We start from the raw sequence: 20886 nt of genomic DNA, 5'->3' as shown, positions 1-20886 counted from the left end.
TAATCGCACAATAACTTGCTTACCAGCATCGCTTTTGTGAACCTATTTTTGGTTGGTCCTCACACTGACTAGTATTACATATTTGAGTATTTGGCTATGTTTCCATCAATGTTATGGTCTCTGCAAATCAAATGGCTGGATATTTTATACCACGACTATTCTATATTGTGCTAGGTTTCAAGCATTTATTTCATATGCTTCAACAAAACATATTTAGAAAAAAAAGGTATTTTTTTTAACAAAACAAATAATAAAAAAACAAACCCCACCACATCAGTGACCAACCAGAAAAAGAAAAATCACATGCTTTCAAATAGAGGGTGGGGATTTCCATTCTAATATTCGCATGTAAAACAAAACTCAGGACGAAGATGCATTCCGTGGCATTTTGTAAACTGGTGGTTTGGGTTTAGTAAATCCAGGGTTTGCATATCCACTTAAAAAACAGCTGCTTAGCAAAACTCACATATTGTAAACGTACCCCTTAGGCTAATCTGGTTACACACTATACACTATAAGGATTCAGTATGAAATCCCGGCGGTCGGGATCCCGGCAAGGATCGCCCCCCCCCCCCCCCACACCCTTGCGGGCTCGCTGCGCTCGCCACGAAAGTGTCGGGATTTCGGCAGGTTGGGATTCCGGCGTCGGGATTCTGAACTGCATCCCCACTATAACTGATGATGCTGCGATCTGCAACAATCTTGTAGTGTGTACCCTCCAATCCATCTGTAGTTTAAAATATCCAAACTGCTAGTCTGTAGCTACAGTACAGTATATGATCATTTACACTGGCATTTGTTCTTAACATATGTAGAGCCCTTATTACCAATTTATTTCCAGAAAACATTTACACTTAGGCCAGTATTCAATGCCTCAGATTCGCCGGGTTTTACGTGAATCTGGCAATTCGCTGGGTTAATGGCGAATTTTCTGTTAGAAAAAACTATTCGCCATATTCAATGGAGGCAATTCGCCACAAATGAACAGCGAATGTCTGCCGATTCGCCGTAAATGATTCTCCACAATTCGCCTGTGATTTTCAATGGGGTTTTTAGTGGAATTCGCCGACAGTGTATTCAATGCTGAAATGGAGAACTGCTTTCTCCATTGATTTTCGTCATGATTCTCCATTTTGCATTCGTCATCTTTTTATGGAGAATTGTTATGTGTACTTGGAAAATAAATGTTACCTTTTTTTTTTTTAATGTAAAAAAAAAAAAGTTTCCATTTTATTTGAAGGGTCTTGCTTTTTTTCCACATTACAAGCACCTCCTTATTTTATTTTGTTCCCCCCCTCACTAAACTGACAGCCAGCTGAGCAGCGTGGGGTGGGGGGGGGGGGGGGGGGGGGGGTAGTTCGGGTAGGGATGCGGGTGCCATTAGCTGACAATGGAAGGCAACATATGCACTCCTCACACTGCAGTGAGGGGGCCGTGTAATGCAGGCAGAAAGCCTAGCTCCTGCAGCCCCAGCAGACGTCCCACTGGTAAAGGCATGCTGCTACTTTTAGTTCTACCACAGCTGTAGAGAAATAGCCCGCTAACTCTCCCAGGTACCACAGACACCCCGCATCCATTCCTTGTTCCCTGTCAGCTCGGGTCCATACTGAGCCTCCTGAGATGAGAGACCAGGGACATCTGGAAGTCCTGCTGCTGTAATGTTGTATCCACCGATATCCTCCCCTCTGTCCTGCCAGCGTGAAACAGCCGCTGCTCTCCCTCCCCTGCCTCTCTCCTTCCCCTGCCTCGTACAGCCCCAGCAGCAGCAGCAAGAGTAGGAGGGGAGAGAGCCGGGACACAGACAGCCAGGCGGAATGAGATAAAATAATAATAGACACATGGGCAGCCGGGGACCTGCACTGACACCGCGGATGGATGACTGGAGTCTGCCTGGTCCTGTGCGCACAGGTATCGGGAGCCCATGCAGCGGAGCTGGGGTACAATACCACCCCCCTGCAACAGTTCTCCGGCAGCCTGTTCATTAAAGTGCAGACCTCTGTGGAGGGGAAAGGGGGGGCGCCTGGAGGAAGATGCCGCTCAGCAGCCTGGGACACCCCCGACACGTCGCCCGCTCTGCTCCCCGATCCAGAAGGGCAACAGGCGGGACACTGACCTGCCTCTGCAGCTATCAGTAGGGAGAGACCTCCAGGCGCCCCAGCAGCAGTAGCAGACCTCCAGCAGCCCCAGCGCGATGATAGCAGATGTCAGTGCTGGAGCCGGAGGTCTGCTACTGATGCTGATGCTGGACCCGTGCTCAGGCTCCCGGCGGCATTAGTGTGATCCCCCGCCGTGACTCCGCTCCATCCCCTGCAGTGGCAGTGTAGCGACAGAAGCAGGGGAGAGCAATTCGCCATGGGGGTAATTTTCGCTGTCAGGGGCGGAGAGCCCCTGACGCATTGAATACAGTGGACGGGCGGCTGCCGGCGAATCTCCCAGCAGGGAGAATCACGGCGAAAGCGCAGCGAATCCAACACAGGATTCGCTGCCGCCCACGAGCCCCGGCCATTGAATACTGGCCTTAGACCTTGCCAAAAAGCCCACACATCCAGCTTCGATATTATACATTACTTTAAATAATTTTTCTTTATACAGTAAGAGCCTTGAGTCCTATTGGAGAAAGAGCGCTATATAAATAAAATTATTATTATTATTATTATTAATGTTAAGCATAACAATCACTGCCATAACCTAGGTATTCAGAACTGTAAGGAAACCTCCAAAAGCATTAATTGAAATTTGCTACTTAATTGGACTTTAAATAATTCATACAAAGTAGAAGCAGCAACAGTGAATGCAATTCTTGGTTAATGGAAAAACATATCTGCAATGGTCTCAGACAATCATTTGTTAATAATTGAAAGATCTCTTTATCAAGTGCAGCAGCTCTTCTACATTTTTTCTCTCCCAAGGATAAAACAAATGCACCACAGTAGAAAGCTTCCCCTTTACATTAGGCCTCCTGTCACATTGATCTACTTTCTATTACAGTTATACTCCTGCTATCTCCAGGCCTAGGGCAGTATTCAATCTATTCTCCAGTCCCTTACATCACAATGTATCGGACTATAAAAATAATAATAATCATAAAATAAGATATCTATAAAAACAATCTCTGAGTTTTCTCTGTACAGTATATCAAGCAAGGCATGCACAGGTTGAGTATCCCTTATCCAAATTATCCTGAAAACCAAACATTCCGGAAAGTGAAAGAAAAAAAGAATTCTTGCTAAAAGCACTACTGGGGACATCTATAACAGCACTACTGGGGACATGATCTGTAACGGTCTCTAGATATGTGCAGGAAAATTATTGCAGGCAAAAGAAAACCCCCAAAAAGCTGCCCATTTTTCAGAAAAACAGGGATGCAAAGGTAAAAACCAGGTTTCACTGAACCTGGTGTGGTTTTTTTAGGCAAAACCGGGTCTTTTATAAGGCGATCCAAAAGGATCGTCTGATTAAAAAAGCATTGCCGAAAAACATCAGATTTTCACTCCCAATGTTTTAATGGGAGTAAAATAATACTCCCCATAGAGAGATCCTGTGCAGCACTATTTGAATGGCGTGGCTCTGCAATATCGGTCTTGTATGATTCACATATTATAGCTTCAACCAAAATTCCATAAGGCATGGTAACACCTTACAATAACATTTCCTAGTGTTTAGCAATATATTACAGTAACTGGCTATAAAGGAGTATATTAGTATGCGTCAACGTAAAATTTAAAGATATTTTATACTAATTAAACATTGCCGAACAGTTGTAATTATTCTCAACACAAGGGGGTAAAATATTCGGCAAAATAACGTTTTTGAAAATAGTGAAATGAACAGTCTAAATGGGTGTGGTCAAGTCAACATTCATCATGTATATACTTAAAAAATGTCCACATACTGTATCATCCTTGGTGCCCAAACATTACTTGGTTCACCACTGCTTCTAGGCTTCCAACTCCTGATTTGTAATTTTAACCTTCCCTCTAGGGCTTAACCCTTACATCTCCTCAATTGTCTTAAGCTGGGTACACACCTAAAGCTATATATGCAGAGAAATCTGCAGAAGAATCGGAGAGTGCATTTTATGTACACACTGCCTGATCAGTTGTGAATGACATCACATCTGAGTGCGCATTTCTATGGTTCTATGCCTAGTTACGCTGTGAACCACTGTTGGCTTGTGCAGCGACTACATGGGCGGTCAGCGGATCTCCCATATACATAACACAATGGGGGAATTTACTAAGATGAGAGTTCTAGTTCACATGGGATGCTGCTATAGGCAACCAATCAGAATCTACCTCTTATTTATTTAGCATATTCTAAACATAGATAATATCTGATTGGTTTCCCATAGCAATATCCCATCTGAAATACAACTCCCATCTTAGTAAAATTTCCTCCAATGTATCTTTAGAAATATATACAAAGAGCATTGCTACACTGCCAGGAAAACACTGTAATGTTCCATTTCTTATTCAGATACAGTGGCAGTCACATAGTGAATATAGGCATGCTGCATATCATTTTAATCAACAGAAGCTTAAGTGTGTTGTATTGGCTCCATTTTGCAAAGAGTGATGCCAAACTAGCAGAGTCAGTTAACACAGAAAGAGGATAGATGTACGTGGACACACCAGTTCACATACTACCCCATAGACACACACATTCAAACACTGCCAAATAGACAAAAACACACACACTGCTTGCAACCACTCTCTCTGCAGCCTACCATTGAGAGGGACCCGGGGTGGCAGCGTATGAATCGGGTTCGGGCCAGCTACACACCAGCAGGCAGGCACAGAGAAGCTGGGGTAACAAATTTAGTGTCAGCCGTGAGTAATAGGACTTTAGTGCCTGCAGACAATCGGGAGATGTTCTCGGCCAGCACTCTAGCTGTGTTCTTCCCCCTGAGGTGGACCTGAATGCATCCACTTTGTTCAATGTGAATTATATTATAACAAGAAACACACACACACACACACACACACACACACACACACACACACACACACATATACGCAATGTAGTGAGGTCCGTCACTCCCCACTGGCTCCTGCTCCACTGAAATTACTTGGCCTGGGTGCCCGCTGTCCACTGGTAATGTCCAGTGCATGGATATAATCAATGAAGAAAAAGCGTCACTCCAGGTGCATTTAAATCAGCTTTTACTGTGATGTGCTTTTACTGGCACGTTACAGTAAAAGCTGATTTATAAGCACCTGGAGTGACGCTTTTTCTTCATTGATTATATATATATATATTTATTAAGCCCTTTACACCTCATGGTACTTATGGTTTTTTTTTTATTCAATAATTTTTATTGTTTTTTTGCATTAGTATAACTTAAACAAAAGTAAAAATAAAATAACCAGAGCATACATAGTGGGCAAAGAAACATATAATAGCAATTATGGTATAAGTAATATGCAGAGGGGTAAATCACGCACTAAATCGCAATCAGGATAAACAATCTACCCCCAAAACATTCTATTCGTGCATGATCACGCTAAGGCGCATGGTATTTATAGTTTCATTGCAATGATATAATAAATGTCTGGTGAAACACAATTTTAATCTCATTTTAACACAATGTTTTACAGCCTTACCACAATTAAATGAAAATATTTGTAACATACCGAGATAATACGATCCCCTTTTCTGAGTTCGCCACTTAAATCTGCAGGTCCTCCTGCAAGGATGAAGGAGATAAAGATTCCTTCACCATCTTCACCTCCAACAATATTGAAGCCTAGTCCTGTGGCACCTCTGTGTAATATGATCTTCCGTGGTTCCCTACAGCAGAAGAATATACAAATATTAATGATCTCACAAACCTTAAAAGAGCTGAAAACTTAGGAAAACTTACCAAGAAAATACTACTCAAGCACAAGGCATAAGTAGCACGCTTGAGACTGTCAAATGCAATGAACGCAAAAGGTGGTTTAGCCACCATACATACATACGTAGCCGCGCTCTTCTGTAGAGCTGACACGACCAGTCTCTGCACCGTTCGCAGAGACAAGGATGCACAACAGTTTCACACGCTTGTGCGTCCATTGCTGCAAATGGGGTAGCAGAGATGCTGGAGTGTGTCTAGCTATTTTTCACATAATCTGCATTAAATACAGGAAATGCTGCAGTTAATGCACTCTAATGTAGGGTACACACCAGAATGATTTGGCCTCAATTCCCTCAATTTCGATGCCATCTCGACCGATTGTATGTAAATTAGGCATCTTTTTGGCAGGTTTTAGATCTGGTTCTGATCCGCGTCCCAGCTGGTCATTTGGGAGATCCTACCTGCTGTAGTCAGGATCTGTAAAATAACCATTCAACTGGGAACAGATCGTGATTGGATCGTGTGCAGATCGTATGCTCCAACAGATCATACAATCTGCTCACGATCATGATTGTTCTGGTGTGTACCTAGCATTAAAGGTTTTTATACCTATTTCATTGACCAAAAAATATATTTAGCAAATGAGTAGGAATTAGAGAGATAAACTATAAAACAAAACATTTACAGAAAACTAAACATACCTACAAATGCAAGGTCACATACATATCACAACATGCTATAAAAACAGACTGGGCGTTAAAAATCAGCTTAAAAAAAACCTTAGGGGAGATGCCAAAAGAAGTAAAAGGATTTTTTTTGCGCTCTTGCAAATAAAATGTCAGTTCCCACTGTAGCTAGGAGAAATCATTCGATGGTCAGCAACCATCGAATGATTTGTCCTGCAGCACAGACATGCAAGGGGATGTGTCTTCGTTACACATCCCCTCGCATGTTAATGCATGATTTGGCGGCTGGGGGGCATCATAGGTGGTTGGTAAGCTGCAAGCTTCACAGCTTACCGAATTTACCAGAATAACCCCCATGATCCACAAAATAAGTTATAAGTAATTAAAGTATCTGTAGTATTTGTAGTACTTAGGATAGTGAATATGCAGATTTGTGATGAGCAGCATTGTCCCAAATCGTATGCATAAATCACACTAAGAAAAGTCTCAGGCCGGGTTAGGGGACGACGTCAAATGCTTAAGCATAGAGTTTGGTGTAGTCCCCTGGACCACTGTAGAATGGGTGCATCCAGTCTGTTGGGAATTGGAGAAAATGAAGACTCTATAACGTTTGGCAGGGATTTGTATACTTGCATTTTTAAGGAAAGTGTTTTGCTAAGTATATTGGGCTTTGTAGAATTAAACAGCGGACATAAGGTTCCAGTTAGAGATAATAAAGCTACAGAGTCTCCCAATGTAACCAGTGACTGACCATGGGGTAACTATTCAAATACAACACGATAGAGCAATTGATACCTTGTAGGATTTAAAATATTGGGCCTTATTCTAGCTCATTCTTTCTGACAAAATCCTTCTTAGATGGACAAAACCATGTGCACTGCAGGTGGGGCAGATGTTACTTGTGCAGAGAGAATTAGATTTGGATGGGGTTTTACTTCAAAGTGAGATCTATATTGCAGTGTAAAAATAAAGCAGCCAGTATTTACCCTGCACAGAAACTAAATAACTCACCCAAATCTAATTCTCTCTGCACATTTTACATCTGCCCCCCTGCAGTGCACATGGTTTTGTCCATCTAAGAAGGATTTTGTCAGAAAGAGTTAACTAGAATAAGGCCCAGTGTGAGGATGGAGGCCAAGATGTGACCTAAAAACCCCCAGAGAATATAAGAAAGGTCTACTTCATGGAAGACAAAAGTGCCCTTTTGGAATCTACAGACAGAAGTAAAATAGGGTACAATTATAAGGACACAATATGAAGTCAGCTCAAGCTTCACATTAAGCCTGCTTTCTCTGGGAGAAAAGATTCAGTTCTGTTGGTATGTACTGCAAAAAAAAGTAATTGAGTAAAGCAATGGGTCTGTACATCTAGCATTAAGTAGGGCCTTTACCATGTTTCAGTATGATCACCATCTGGGACTCCATCATTTCTAAAGGAAAGGAAGAGTAAAGATTAGATGTCAAATTGGCAGAAGCAAGAGACATTATTTGCACAGCATTTAAAGGAAGCTTTGGAAAAACTGTCTTGTTTATGTTAATGATTTGACTGCTACTAAAGTTGCAAATACTTACAAGTGACAGAAAGAATAGAAGGGTAAAGTGCCAATTGGCTTCCCTTGAATAATTTATGGATATACCTTTTGTCAGCTCTCAGCATGAGTGAAAAAAGTCTATATATGGAGGCTAAACCAATCGTAAAAGTGTGTCTGTCTAACACTCAGCGAGATATGCAGGGTTTGAAGCCAAACAGTATTTTATCTGAAACCCAACTAAATCTGATTAAGTGGTATTTGGCTATCCAATACTGGGAGCATTTGACATTTTATTTTTAAACCCCCAGGCGCTCATACCCAACAACATATATCAGCAAAATATGGTACATGGTTCATGAATAAAGGGGCATGGCCGCAAGTAAAGGGGGCATGAGATGAGTCAACACTACTTTGTCTAAGATATTGGATACTGTTATTTATTCATGGGAAAAGGGGAATTGTGGAGGTACCGGTGCACAAGTCACTTGGCACGAGTAGAGATAATATATGTAGCAATAGAACATTAATAGTGTATATAATAGGGTGCCTTAGTATATATAATGCGTGGTAGAGGTGCTCCCCTGAGAGTATAGATAATTATGTAGAGAAGAAAATAGTACTCCCCACAAATATAGTACTTTCTGTTTCTGCTCTACATATTGGATACTGTTCCTGGGGGTTGCTACAGATAAAAAAAAACGACACACCTTTACTGTACTGACTAAAACAATACAGTTTGAATGTGTGGACATTCATAGTAAAACACTGCTTTCAGAGGAAAAACACTGTAAAATGGAATTTACTTGTCACAAGTAAAATACAGTTTGACCAACACATAACACAACTGGCATGTTCATGAGTGCCTTGGTGGTAGCAGTGGCATAACAAGGATATATGCGCCCCTGCCGCCGATTTTGGCAGTGCTGCCACCCTCCTCCCCCTAGCCCACCCAAGTAAAGTTAAACACCCCCTTACCCCTCCGCCGCATTCACGGTCCCTCAGTGCAGATCTCCTCCTGCAGTGCTAATGAAAAATGACCATCACAAAATGGCTGCCCCCTAATAGCAGACAGTTTTTAAAAAACTGTCTGCTGTATGGGGGCAGCCATTTTGTGAGGGGCGGTTTTAATTAGCACTGCAGGAGACAGAGCCAGGAGGCGATCTGGGCTGTGGGACCATGAGGAGACTGAGGGTCCCAGCCACAAACGCATAGTAACCATAGCCCTGCAGACAGGCGCCAACAGTTACTCTGCGCCTCCCTGCCACACCAGGGTCTGCGGGGCTATAGTTATGCCACCGGGTCGGTATTCCACGTCTGAACAAGGTGAGAGGAAAAAAGAAGTGAAAGAAGCTGGTTATCTGCATGATCAGAGGCAAAGGGGCAGATGTATTAAGCCTGGTGGAGAGATAAAGTGGCGATAAAGTGGAAGGTGATCAATTCACCAGCCAATCCGCTTTATTTGGAAAAAATGACAGTTAGAAGTTGATTGGCTGGTGCTTCCACTTTATCCCCCCCCCCCCCACCATTATGCATATGATCAGCTAACAGCATGTTTCAATATCCAAAAGTTTGTGTAACTAGATTATTCAAAGACCAAGACCGATGCCGGAAAACATGCTTCCAGAGCAGTAGTTCAGTATAAACAACAGTGAAAAACTTGAATGCAGCATGCAACTGGGAATTGGTATTATCATACAAAATTGCAGAACTTGTTTGACAGTAACAGAGTAAAATAACTTAAAAAGGAGAAACCTGCTGATTATGGATAGACCATTTCTGTAACAGTTGATGACCCTGGCCAAGTGTGCAAGTACACCCATCACACGGACCCAGTACTAGCTTAGGAAGCCTTGTGGCAAAAACTCTACAACTGCCAGGACTTTAGTCACATGCTTCCCCTTGGACAGGTCTGTGAATAGTTTTAAGACCGACCAATCGAATAGTAGTAGTACACATAAGGGGGCTTTTTCATGCCTTTATACACTTTCCTGAACACAACAAGGAGTGCCAATATTGAGACAAATATGATGCAAAGTAAAATTTGCAGTAAGCAGTGAGCATTAACTAGAGATTTGCGGTACTATGCTATCTATATGAAGAAGAAAACAAACAAAAAACCCCATAACCAATGAACCAACTGTTGAAATCTACATCTCACAGCAATGGATGTGGCAAAGATAAATTTGTGCAACAAAAAAATATAATAAAAAGTATTAATAGTTTTTGGAATAGTTGATTTAAAAAAGCAAGGATTATACTTACGATAATACCTTTTCTTCGGAATACTTCATGGCAGCCATTACATTGGGTTTATCCCCCTCGCTCTCCCAATTAGACAGGTAGTTTTTTCTCCCTAGGACCCGACTCCTCCTCTTCCTTATCCTATATAACTGAGCACCTCCCCTCTGACCATAGTCTTTTGAATGTCTCCGCTCCGGTCCTAGGGAAAAAACAGAAACAGGGAGGGCTAAAAAATATAGGCTGCCATGAAGTATTTAGAAGAAAAGGTATTATCGTAAGTATAATCCTTGCTTTCTCCTTCATACTTCATGGCAGCCATTACATTGGGATGTACCAAAGCAGTAGGGAGGGCTATACAATACCTCAAGCCAACGCTTGTCTTAGGACTTCACCACCAAACTGCGCTTCTGCCACATCCAGGGCATAATGCTTATAAAACGTGTGTAGAGATGACCAAGTAGCTGCTTGACATATCTCTCTGGCTGATACATTCGCCTCTCTCGCCCATGACACCGCCATTGCCCTTGTTGAGTGTGCCTTAATACCCTCAGGGACTGGACGTCCTACTTTTTTGTAGGTAAAGGAAATAACATCTTTAAGCCATCTTGAAATCGTTTGTTTAGCCGGAACGAATCCTTTCTTCGCACCTTGCGGAATCACAAACAAATTCTCTGACTGTCTGAAGGCTGCAGACCTGTCCAAATTTTTTTTTATGGCTCTAACCACATCTAACGTATGTAAATTCTCTTCTTTTTTACTTGAAGGATTTGGAAAGAAACAAGGCAATATAATTTCTTGATTCAAATGAAAAGAGGATATTACTTTTGGCAAAAAAGAATTTTTTGTTTTCAAGACCACTTTGTCTGGAAAAATCTTCAGATACTGATCCTGTATGCACAGCGCTTGAAGTTCACCAACCCTTCTGGCTGAGGTGATCGCCACCAGGAAGGCCACTTTCCATGTCATAAATTTAAGACTTGCTCTATCCAATGGCTCAAATGGTGCTGACATGAGTCCATTCAGAACCAAATTAAGGTCCCATTGAGGAACCATAGAACGAATCCTTGGACGAATTCTCTTTACAGCCTGACAGAATCTCTTTATCAGACTATGATCCGCCAGCCTTCGGTCTAATAACACACTTAATGCTGATATGTGCACCTTCAATGTAGCCACTGCCAAGCCCTTGTTGAACCCGTCACACAGGAATTGCAGCACATGAGATATGGTCGCCTTTGGAAATTGAAATCTGCCCTTGGACCACTTAGCAAATACTCTCCAGACTCTATAGTAGATGGCGGAGGAAACCTTCTTCCTAGCCTGAAGGAGTATTTCTATCACCTCTGGCGATAAATGCTTCTCTCTCAACTGCTGCCTCTCAATTTCCACGCCGTCAATGATAATTTCTGCGGATCTTGGCACCTGATTGGTCCCTGCGACAGAAGATCTGGTAATACTGGCAGAAACCGAGGCCTCGCCACTGCCATGGTCTCCAACATCGGGAACCAAGCCCTTCTGGCCCACAACGGTAGGACTATTATCACATGGCACTTCTCTGATCTGATCTTCCACAGTACCCTGTGAATGAGGGAGAACGGCGGGAAAACGTAGGCTAGAGCATAGCTCCACCTTTGAGACAGGGCATCGACTCTGCATGACCCGTGTGCTGGGTACCTGGAGAAAAACCGGGGAACCTTTTTGTTGAGAGACGTCGCCATGAGATCTATTTCTGGCATGCCGGAGTGTTCTATTATAAGCTGAAAAACTGACTGCTTTAGTTCCCATTCGCCTGGAATCAATGTACTACGACTCAAGAAGTCTGCAATTTGATTTTCTTCTCCTGGAATGTGCAATGCCGAGATAGACTGGAGATTTACTTCGGCATATGACATTATGTTCTCTACTTCCTCCAACAACACCCGACTTCTTGTGCCCCCTTGACGGTTGATATAAGAGACTGTCGTGACGTTGTCTGAGAATACTCGAACATGTGACCCCTTTATATCTTCTGCGAAGAACCTTACAGCCTGCCACACCGCTCTCAACTCTCTGTGGTTTGATGACCATTCTTTTTCTTGTATCGACCACCTGCCTTGGCACGACCTTTCCATCCCATGTGCTCCCCAACCGGAGGCGCTGGCATCTGTAGTTATTACTACAAATGATGGGCTTTCTAGCGACCACCTTCTTTCTCTCAACCGATCGAAGCTCCAACCTTCCTAGAGATTCTCTTACTGCGTTTGGGATCCTTATTATTTGATCCAATGATGTATGATTTATTGAGAACCTTAGGAGGAACCATTGCAATGGCCTCATCCTCCATCTTGCCCACGGAGTGACCTCTACTGTTGAGGCCATCATCCCCAGCAGACTCATTGCAGTTCTTAAGGGCAAGCGAGGATCGCCGTGAATGAGTGAAATTAACTGCTGAATTTTCTCGCATCTTCTTTCGGAGAGAGCTATCTGAAAAGAGATTGTGTCCACTAGTACGCCTAGGAATTGAATTTTTCTTGAAGGGATGAGACGACTCTTCTCCCAATTGATCATCCAACCGTGCTCTTGGAGGAACTTGATGGTATAATCTCTTGCTATTACGCTTTCCTCTTCGGATTGTGCTGCTATCAGGATGTCGTCTAGGTATGCCCACACCATAATTTTCTGCCTTCTTAACCTTTCTATTAACACCACTAGAACCTTTGTGAAGATTCGGGGAGATGAAGTTAGACCGAACGGCAGGCATGTAAACTGGAAATGTTTTTCTTTTATGGCAAACCTCAGGTATCTTCTGTCGTTTGGAAAGATGGGGATGTGAAAGTACGCATCTTTTAAGTCGATAGCTACTAGATAATCGTTTTTTCTGATCCCCATCAAGATAGATTTGGTTGTTTCCATGTGAAATTTTTTCTTTCTTAGACGATCGTTCAGACTTCTTAAATCGAGGATAGTCCTGAACCCGCCTGAAACCTTGCTTATGACAAACAACCGGGAGTAATATCCTAGTCCTCTTTCCCTTAATGGGACTTCTTCGACCGCTCTTGTGTCGATTAGATCCTGCACACTTGATTTCAAAACTTCCTTTTCGGTTTCTGATAGAGGAAGTTTGGAACTTAAAAAACTTGCCAACCTTGGCTTCGACAGAAATTCTAACTGGTAGCCTTGGGATACTATCTCTAGCACCCATTTGTCTGAGATGTTTTGTTCCCAGATGTGAGCAAATTCCAGGAGTCTTCCTGCTACCGAGATTTGCTCTATGGGACTTCTGGCTTCACTGCTTTTGAGTTGCGCCAGAACTTTCGCCTCTTTTCTTAATGTACTGGCGAAAAAATGCCTGCGACGTACCTGCGGCGTACTTGTCACGAAATGGCCTACCTGGCCTGTATGATCTGGCCTGTCTATACGACTGCCTGTTGGAATAGGAATTAAACCTACCCCTCCTATCCTGGGGTAATCTCACGGATTTACCACCCGACATCCTTTGAATCATTTGGTCGAGCTTACTTCCGAAAAGAAAGGCTCCTTCATACGGAAGTGTAGCAAGTTTATTTTTAGAATGAGAATCTGCTGACCATGATTTTAACCAAAGGGCCCTTCTGGCTACTACCCCTGATGTCAGGGATTTGGCCGAGAAGTCCAACATGTCTAATAAAGCCTCACAGACATAGTCCACGGCCATTTGGATTTGCGCCAGACTTTTGCCCATCTGGTCACGAGAAGCTCTGTCTTGCAGATCATCCTGCAATGCTGCACACCATATTCGTAATGCTCTGGACAGGGAAGCTATGGCTACGCCAGACTTCATTGACACTGATGTAGATATGTGCAATCGTTTTAAAGCACTCTCCATCCTTTTTTCCATAGGGTCCTTTAAGGACACCCCATCCTCTAGTGGTATGGTTGTACGGGTAGTCACTTCAGAAATGGATGAGTCTATTTTAGGTACGCTACTCCACTTCAGAAACTCCTCATCCTCTATAGGAAACATCTTATCGATTCTCTTAAAGGACCCCACTCGCTTGTCTACATTATTCCATTCCTTTGTCAATATGTCCTTAACGACTTTATGGACAGGAAAACACCTGCCTTTCCTTGATCTGTCCTCGAATAATGTATCCAACTCTGTTTTAACTGGTTGTTTATAATTCAAGGTTTTATAGAGGTTCTTTAATACCACTTCCACCAAATCCAGATCAAACAGGCGTTCGTCTTCAACGACTTCTCCAGACTCAGCAGTGGAACCATCTGAACCATCATCAGAACCGGCCACCACTGATCCACAATCATCTTCTAAATCCAAACTGGTCTGAGACCTAGACCTCTTGTTGCTAGCATACTCTTTCTTTGAGACAAAATTTTTCTCCATCCACTCTCTAAGCTCCGATATCTGATTAGACACTGAAGAAGCTTCCTTCTTTTGAAGACAACTTTTACATAACACATTTTCTCCCGTAAACGATTTGTCACATTCTGGGCAATTTTTTTCCAATTTCTTCTTAGCTGCTTTCTTTTTTGCAATTACAGACACACTAAAATTAAAGAAAAGATAGACTAACTAACTCCAGCCTCAGCATAAATAAATAACCAGTCCTCAAAAGAGGACTTACCTGGGCAGCGGTACATTCATATTAGGAGAGGCATCTTCCATAATGCAGAACTTTAGGATTCACCTCCAGCTGGAAAAAATGCAGCAGCGCCTGTTACACCGACCAGGCGCTATATATACACCGGCACTTCCGGTATCTGGAACGCACGCGGACCTGCTGTGGAACGCAGGCCGCGTGCTGAAGCGCCGGAAGTGCGTGTCACTTCCCCCCCCCGGCGTCTACAGAAACAACAGACGCCGGGTATACACACGCCGGATACTTCCGGTATCCTGGAACGCACGCGGCCTGCCTGTGAGGCGCAGACCGCGCGACGGAAGTGCGCGTCACTTCCTCCCGGCGTCTGCTGCACAGACAGCTACAAACAGACGCCGGGTACAGTAACCACGCCGGACATGCTGCCGCTGCCTCAGAGTGCTCTGAACTCCACCACATCTGCCCTGGCAACCGCTCCTCAGGCTCCAACTTGGTGAGTTCAAACAGACTATTGGGGCACGAGTTCCACCCAATCTGTCCTGCCACTGTTTGGGTTATAGGCACCGCCAACCCATCAACTTAGCACTGATCCATGCCGCCGGCCTCGGATCAAATATAGGGTAAGGCACCGCCAACCCCTCGCTGCCAGGTTAATACTCTATCTATACCAACCTAACTACCTGCTTACAGACAGAGGAGACAGGAAAAAAGACTATGGTCAGAGGGGAGGTGCTCAGTTATATAGGATAAGGAAGAGGAGGAGTCGGGTCCTAGGGAGAAAACACTACCTGTCTAATTGGGAGAGAGAGAGGGATAACCCAATGTAATGGCTGCCATGAAGTATGAAGGAGAAAGCTAAATTTTATAAAAATGAAATTGCTGTGTGGTTGTGTTGATGGCAGGAATAGAGTCTAAAGCTGCATACACATGGGGCGATTGTCTGCATAGCAATCCTTGATGGAATGCTGCCCACAGCAGCCAATCAGAATTGACTTCTTATTTATTTTGTATCTTCAAGAAGATGATAGACAGATTCTGATTGGTTGCCCATCGCAACATTCCATGTTAGTAAATAAACCCGTAAAGGTTTACTTCCAGTAAAATAGCTGAATGTCATGCCAGGTACATCTCTTATATGTGGAGTAGCCCTTACACAACAATATAATGCAGGGGTTCTCAACCTTAATCCTAAAGTACCACCAATAAATGGTGCTTTGTGAATGTGTTTAATCAAACACATTGGATTTCATCTATTTTGTTTGGTCAGTAACATCATCTCCATGCGCCGGAGACTGACGAACGATGCACCGGGACCACCGATCGCCACGCTGGGGGCAAACCCAGCACGAAGGTAAGCTGCTGGGCTGTCCCCCGGTGCTGTCTGCACAGTACAGCAGACAGCAGCGGAGGATGTGTGTGCCCCCCCACCCAACCTCCATACGCGGGAAGTTGGGTTCCCCCATTGGTGTAAATGGGCCCTGGATCAAGTGACCGGGATACCTGTTCACACTGTCCTACCAACCGGGTCCTCACCGAGTTCCACCCTTGTCAGGATCTGGGTAGGATTCCCGGTAAAATGGATCCAGGTTTTTTTCAGGTATCCCATTTACAGAGTCGCTGACCCGGGTCAACAAGGCCTAAACCTTGCAGCGGTGCAAAAGGGGTATTAGATTGTTGCAATGTAGTTCTGCTGTGCAGTAACCGGAGATACACTTCTCTACACCTTAGAATCAGGTAAGTGTGGCGTTTTACAAAAACTACTATTCATTACCCACCTGCGACTCTAAAGGCCCTCATACACTATACTTCTACTCTTATGATCTCCAGGTCCGATCTGATGCACACAGGACCACGCATCGGATCAGATATCAGGTCCATGCTATTTGGGCCAGTTACACCCGATTTCTCAGCCGGAACTGTGTGAAATTGTGCCCAAACCACATACTGTATACTTAACACTTCCACTTGAAAAAGTCCCCCAGAGTGCAGAGAAACATGTCGAGGATACAAGATCCCCCTTTTTGAATACTTCAGGACTCCCTGAATGTCTCCAGGAATCTAATTGCTCCATACAGTCGCAGAACTGGTGAGTTTAGGTGCAAAAAGTTCACACTATGCAACACGCCAGTGGCTGAAAGGAGAGTCTGAGGGTTACAGGGAGAGGCAGAGTGTGACCCGGAAAAATTTTGGGTCACAGGAAGGTGATGTTGACAGGGTCAGCAGTGGGCCCTTTAGTCATCAGGGGCTCCAGTGCACTGCACCATGGTAGTTCTGCCTCTGACACCAATGGTACAAGGAGATTCACTGCCCACTGATGAAAGATCGGGGAAAGATTCTACTGCATGCCACTCATTGTGTGACCTGCCATTTGTGAATGTTGACTGGGGAATTAATTTGCCAGCTAAATTACATAAGGGGGTGGTTAACAAGCAATCTATCCAATACCCACAACAATATGTGGGAGCATCTATCAGTCACTGATAAGCCTGCACACCTGTTTACCCACATGTATTTAATTTCCTGTGCTCTTTGGCCCATATCCCTTTCTGCATCGAGACTAGGCATACTGGGCCACTAAGCTTCAAAAAGCGATAAAGTGGAGAGTTTATCAACCCTTAACTGCTATGTTACAGGATGTATTTTCTATTATACCAGCCTGCCATATATACATGTATGACGGACACTGCAATTGTGCATGCTGATATATTCACCATTTTATGGTTTACAGAAGCACTGGGAGACTACAACTACAATAGTGGCTTTATCTACATTTCAAGAATCACGGATTACTACATTTTAATGTACTATTGAATTGTGTTTTTTGGTAATTGAGGAAAAATTACAGTGTTTATTTTATGTGCATTTACTTAATTAAATCTTATTTTAGATTACCAATGATTTACATATTCCTACCAATACTTTTTTGGTAAACTATTACCCTAACGGAATACCAGTCACTGTAATTCATAAGCTACTCCTTGGCCCTTATTCAGATCTGATCGCAGTACAAATTTGTTCTCAAAATGGGCAAAACCATGTGCACTGCAGGGGGGGGGGGGGGGGGGGCAGATGTAACGTGCATAGACAGCTAGATTTGTGTGAGTTATTTTGTTTCTGTGCAGGGTTAATACTGGCTGCATTATTTTTACACTGCAATTTAGATTTCAGTTTCAACACACCCCACCCAAATTTAACTCTCTCTACATGTTACATCTGCCCCACCTGCAGTGCACATGGTTTTGCCCATTTTGAGAACAAATTTATACTGAGATCAGATCTGAATAAGGGCCCTTCTCTGTTCATTTCATTTATATCATGCCTCATGTTAGAGTATAGGCCAGTGCTGACTTCAGAGTACACTACATGAGCAGCAAAGATTATCTCCATGCAATATATAGAAAAGATTTTAGCAAGTTCTACCAGCAGCAATAAGGGAGTGCCGCTTACAAGACCGAGCACTTGCATTAATAAAAAAACACTATTAGGAAATAATTTAACAGTAAAGACACAATTTATGGGCAAACATTAAAGTAACATGCATATATGTACCATTAACACTGTTTAAAAGAAAAGAACATGAAATTAATCAAATGGCATTTATCATGCGGGTGGGTCACAAATACATAGAAAGATATTTCCAATGAACTAGTAGTAGACTTCTATAAACCCATTGTTCTAACCTTGTTAAATCATCATCTCCAAGCATTCCCTTTGGGATTGGAGAATATCGTCCCGGGGATGGAGGTAGAGGATGTCCAAGATATCCAGGTGAACTGATATGATTATCCACTTGCTGAGAATATGCTGTAACAGATTATGGAAAACTATTAATGTCAATCTGATAAAACATAGGATATATTCATGCTTGTGACCTACTAAGACAAAAACAAGGACAATGTCCATATAGATCAAGATGAAATCATCTGTTAAAATGGTATTTTGGCAAGCTCAATTTTAAAATAAAGAGACAAAATTACACTGATTAAAGATTGGACTAAAGCTTCAGTCAAAGTCTGATTTGCGAAAAACAATTGTAATATTGTATGCCCATGTAAAACGTCCTCTGTGGTATAACAAAACTTATAAGACGAATGTAACTGAATGGTGGTTTGGCACTCTACAGAACCCGACAGACTTTCAAAAGTAAAACGTATGTCACTAGATCATGTACCTCCACTAAAGGTGCATACACACAAGATGATTTTTTGACCATCCTTCATTTTGTCCCTAACGACACTGGTCAAAATATCAGCCAGTGTATGCTACGAACGACAATGTACAGTCCCACCATTCATTCATCAAGGTGGTTAGTCGACTGTACAGGCTAGATAGTTTGTCATATCATTCAGGATGTATGCACAATATCTTTCACCCAGAACACTGGGTGAAATTCAAGGGAATTGGTCACCAATATCTTTCAGTGCATACATCATGCATGCAGATTTATAAAATGGGGTTATCATAATAAGCCTTTTATTTAGGTGGCACTCATGTGGATATACAGATGTGTAGATGTACTAGCCTCCTTTTGCGTTCAACAGCCTTTCTAGTTGTGCCATGGCTTAGTAGCACTGGGTATCATTTTTTTGCTACTTTTCCCATATTAGTGCATCTTCTTCACAAAACATAGTGCATAAGCAACTCATGCTAATGAGAATGATATATGGCATGCCTATAGTTAGTTTTTCCTGAAAAAAAAAAAAACAAGCTCACAGTGGCGTGACAAGATGGACCAGAATCGGAATAGCAGGCACAGCCTCAGTGCAACGGACATTTAAAAAAAAAAAAAAGACTAATTAATAACTTTTTTTTACACCAGCCCTGATAACCCGTGTTTTTGCACGGGAGCACGCAAAAACACAGATGTAAATGCTCTGACCCTGGTGGTGAGACTTCAACTATCAAATGTTCCAGGTTGAACACTAGTTTGACCAGGATCACGGAGCAGTGTAAATGGGTAACCCAGGTCGAAGCAGCTGGGACACGTTCACTGCAATCGAAAATTTACAGTACATCACCCGTCCAGCATTACATTGGTGGGGATGCTTTTTAAAAGGAGTCAAAAGCCAAGTTGAACCCGGGTTGGAGCCTGGTCCAAAAACCTAGGTGCAACCCAGCTTTTAGGTGTATACTGTAAACGGTTAAAAAAATGATTTCAAAATGATTTAAAAAACTTTTAACCCTAGATTCTGTTTATCACGCAGAGTATTTTAGCTCACTTAATAACACATGTTCACTTATACTACATTATCCATACTCTAGTAACAGCGTGCAATATTGAAAGCTCATATTACACACACACACACACACACACACACACACACACACACACACACACACACACACACACACACACACCAATTAGTCCAAACAATACGACAACTGCCATATAAAGAGAATGACATGTATGATCTCATAACAGAGGCCCATATCAAGCACAAGAACTCGATTGTTATCTGACATTAGGAACTTGATGTGTTGACTGCAGAAGATATGGGTAGATAACTTCAGTGGTTTTAAGAACCACCAAAAAGGTTCCAGGTCACCCGTAGTATACTGGCAGACAATGGTCTGATGCAAATGCTACAAACAGAGGACAGTCACCAAATGCTCTTCTTTGTGAGAGGTCAGTAAATGATGTCCCGTCTGGTATGCGCCAACAGAAAATGTTGATGACAGGAGTAACATCTCGACACACTATGCATTTAAACATGCTATGTAGGAACAGACCAGTCTTACGGTCCATGCCAAACCTTGCCCTCTGCTCTATGTACCCAATATTGGCACACAGTAGTCAAAACTGGACCTCGGATCAATGAAAGATGGTTGTCTTGTCTGATAATTTCAATTTACTGTTGTATTATATAGGTGGTATCACAATGCAGTGTGGGAAGAAAAAAACTAATGCAAAGTGTGTGATGTTTGGCAAAGTTTTGTTGGGAAAACTTGGGTCCAAATATAAGTTGATAAATACATACCAAGAGTTAAAGAAGAGGAAAGCAGCGTAGAAAAAAAATA

The 20886-nt window shown here is 42.8% G+C and overlaps 1 protein-coding gene across 28 annotated transcripts in view; it reads right to left on the bottom strand.

Annotated features, from left to right (window-relative positions):
- The window catches only part of DLG1 (discs large MAGUK scaffold protein 1), a 291905-nt gene that overhangs the window by 61954 nt on the left and 209065 nt on the right, over positions 1–20886 (bottom strand). For all 28 annotated transcript variants that reach the window (XM_083177591.1, XM_083177594.1, XM_083177595.1 and 25 more), the window contains 3 exons: positions 18549–18672; positions 7913–7951; positions 5634–5790 (listed from right to left, as the gene is read on the bottom strand). In XM_083177591.1, the coding sequence (XP_083033717.1) occupies positions 5634–5790; positions 7913–7951; positions 18549–18672 (320 nt within the window). The remainder of the gene's footprint in view (positions 1–5633; positions 5791–7912; positions 7952–18548; positions 18673–20886) is intronic.

Source organism: Crinia signifera, chromosome 3 (assembly GCF_055691185.1).
Source record: "Crinia signifera chromosome 3, ASM5569118v1, whole genome shotgun sequence".
Lineage (NCBI taxonomy): Eukaryota > Metazoa > Chordata > Amphibia > Anura > Myobatrachidae > Crinia > Crinia signifera.
Note: the sequence above shows the minus strand (reverse complement) of the source record. Positions and strands in the feature narration are given on the sequence as shown.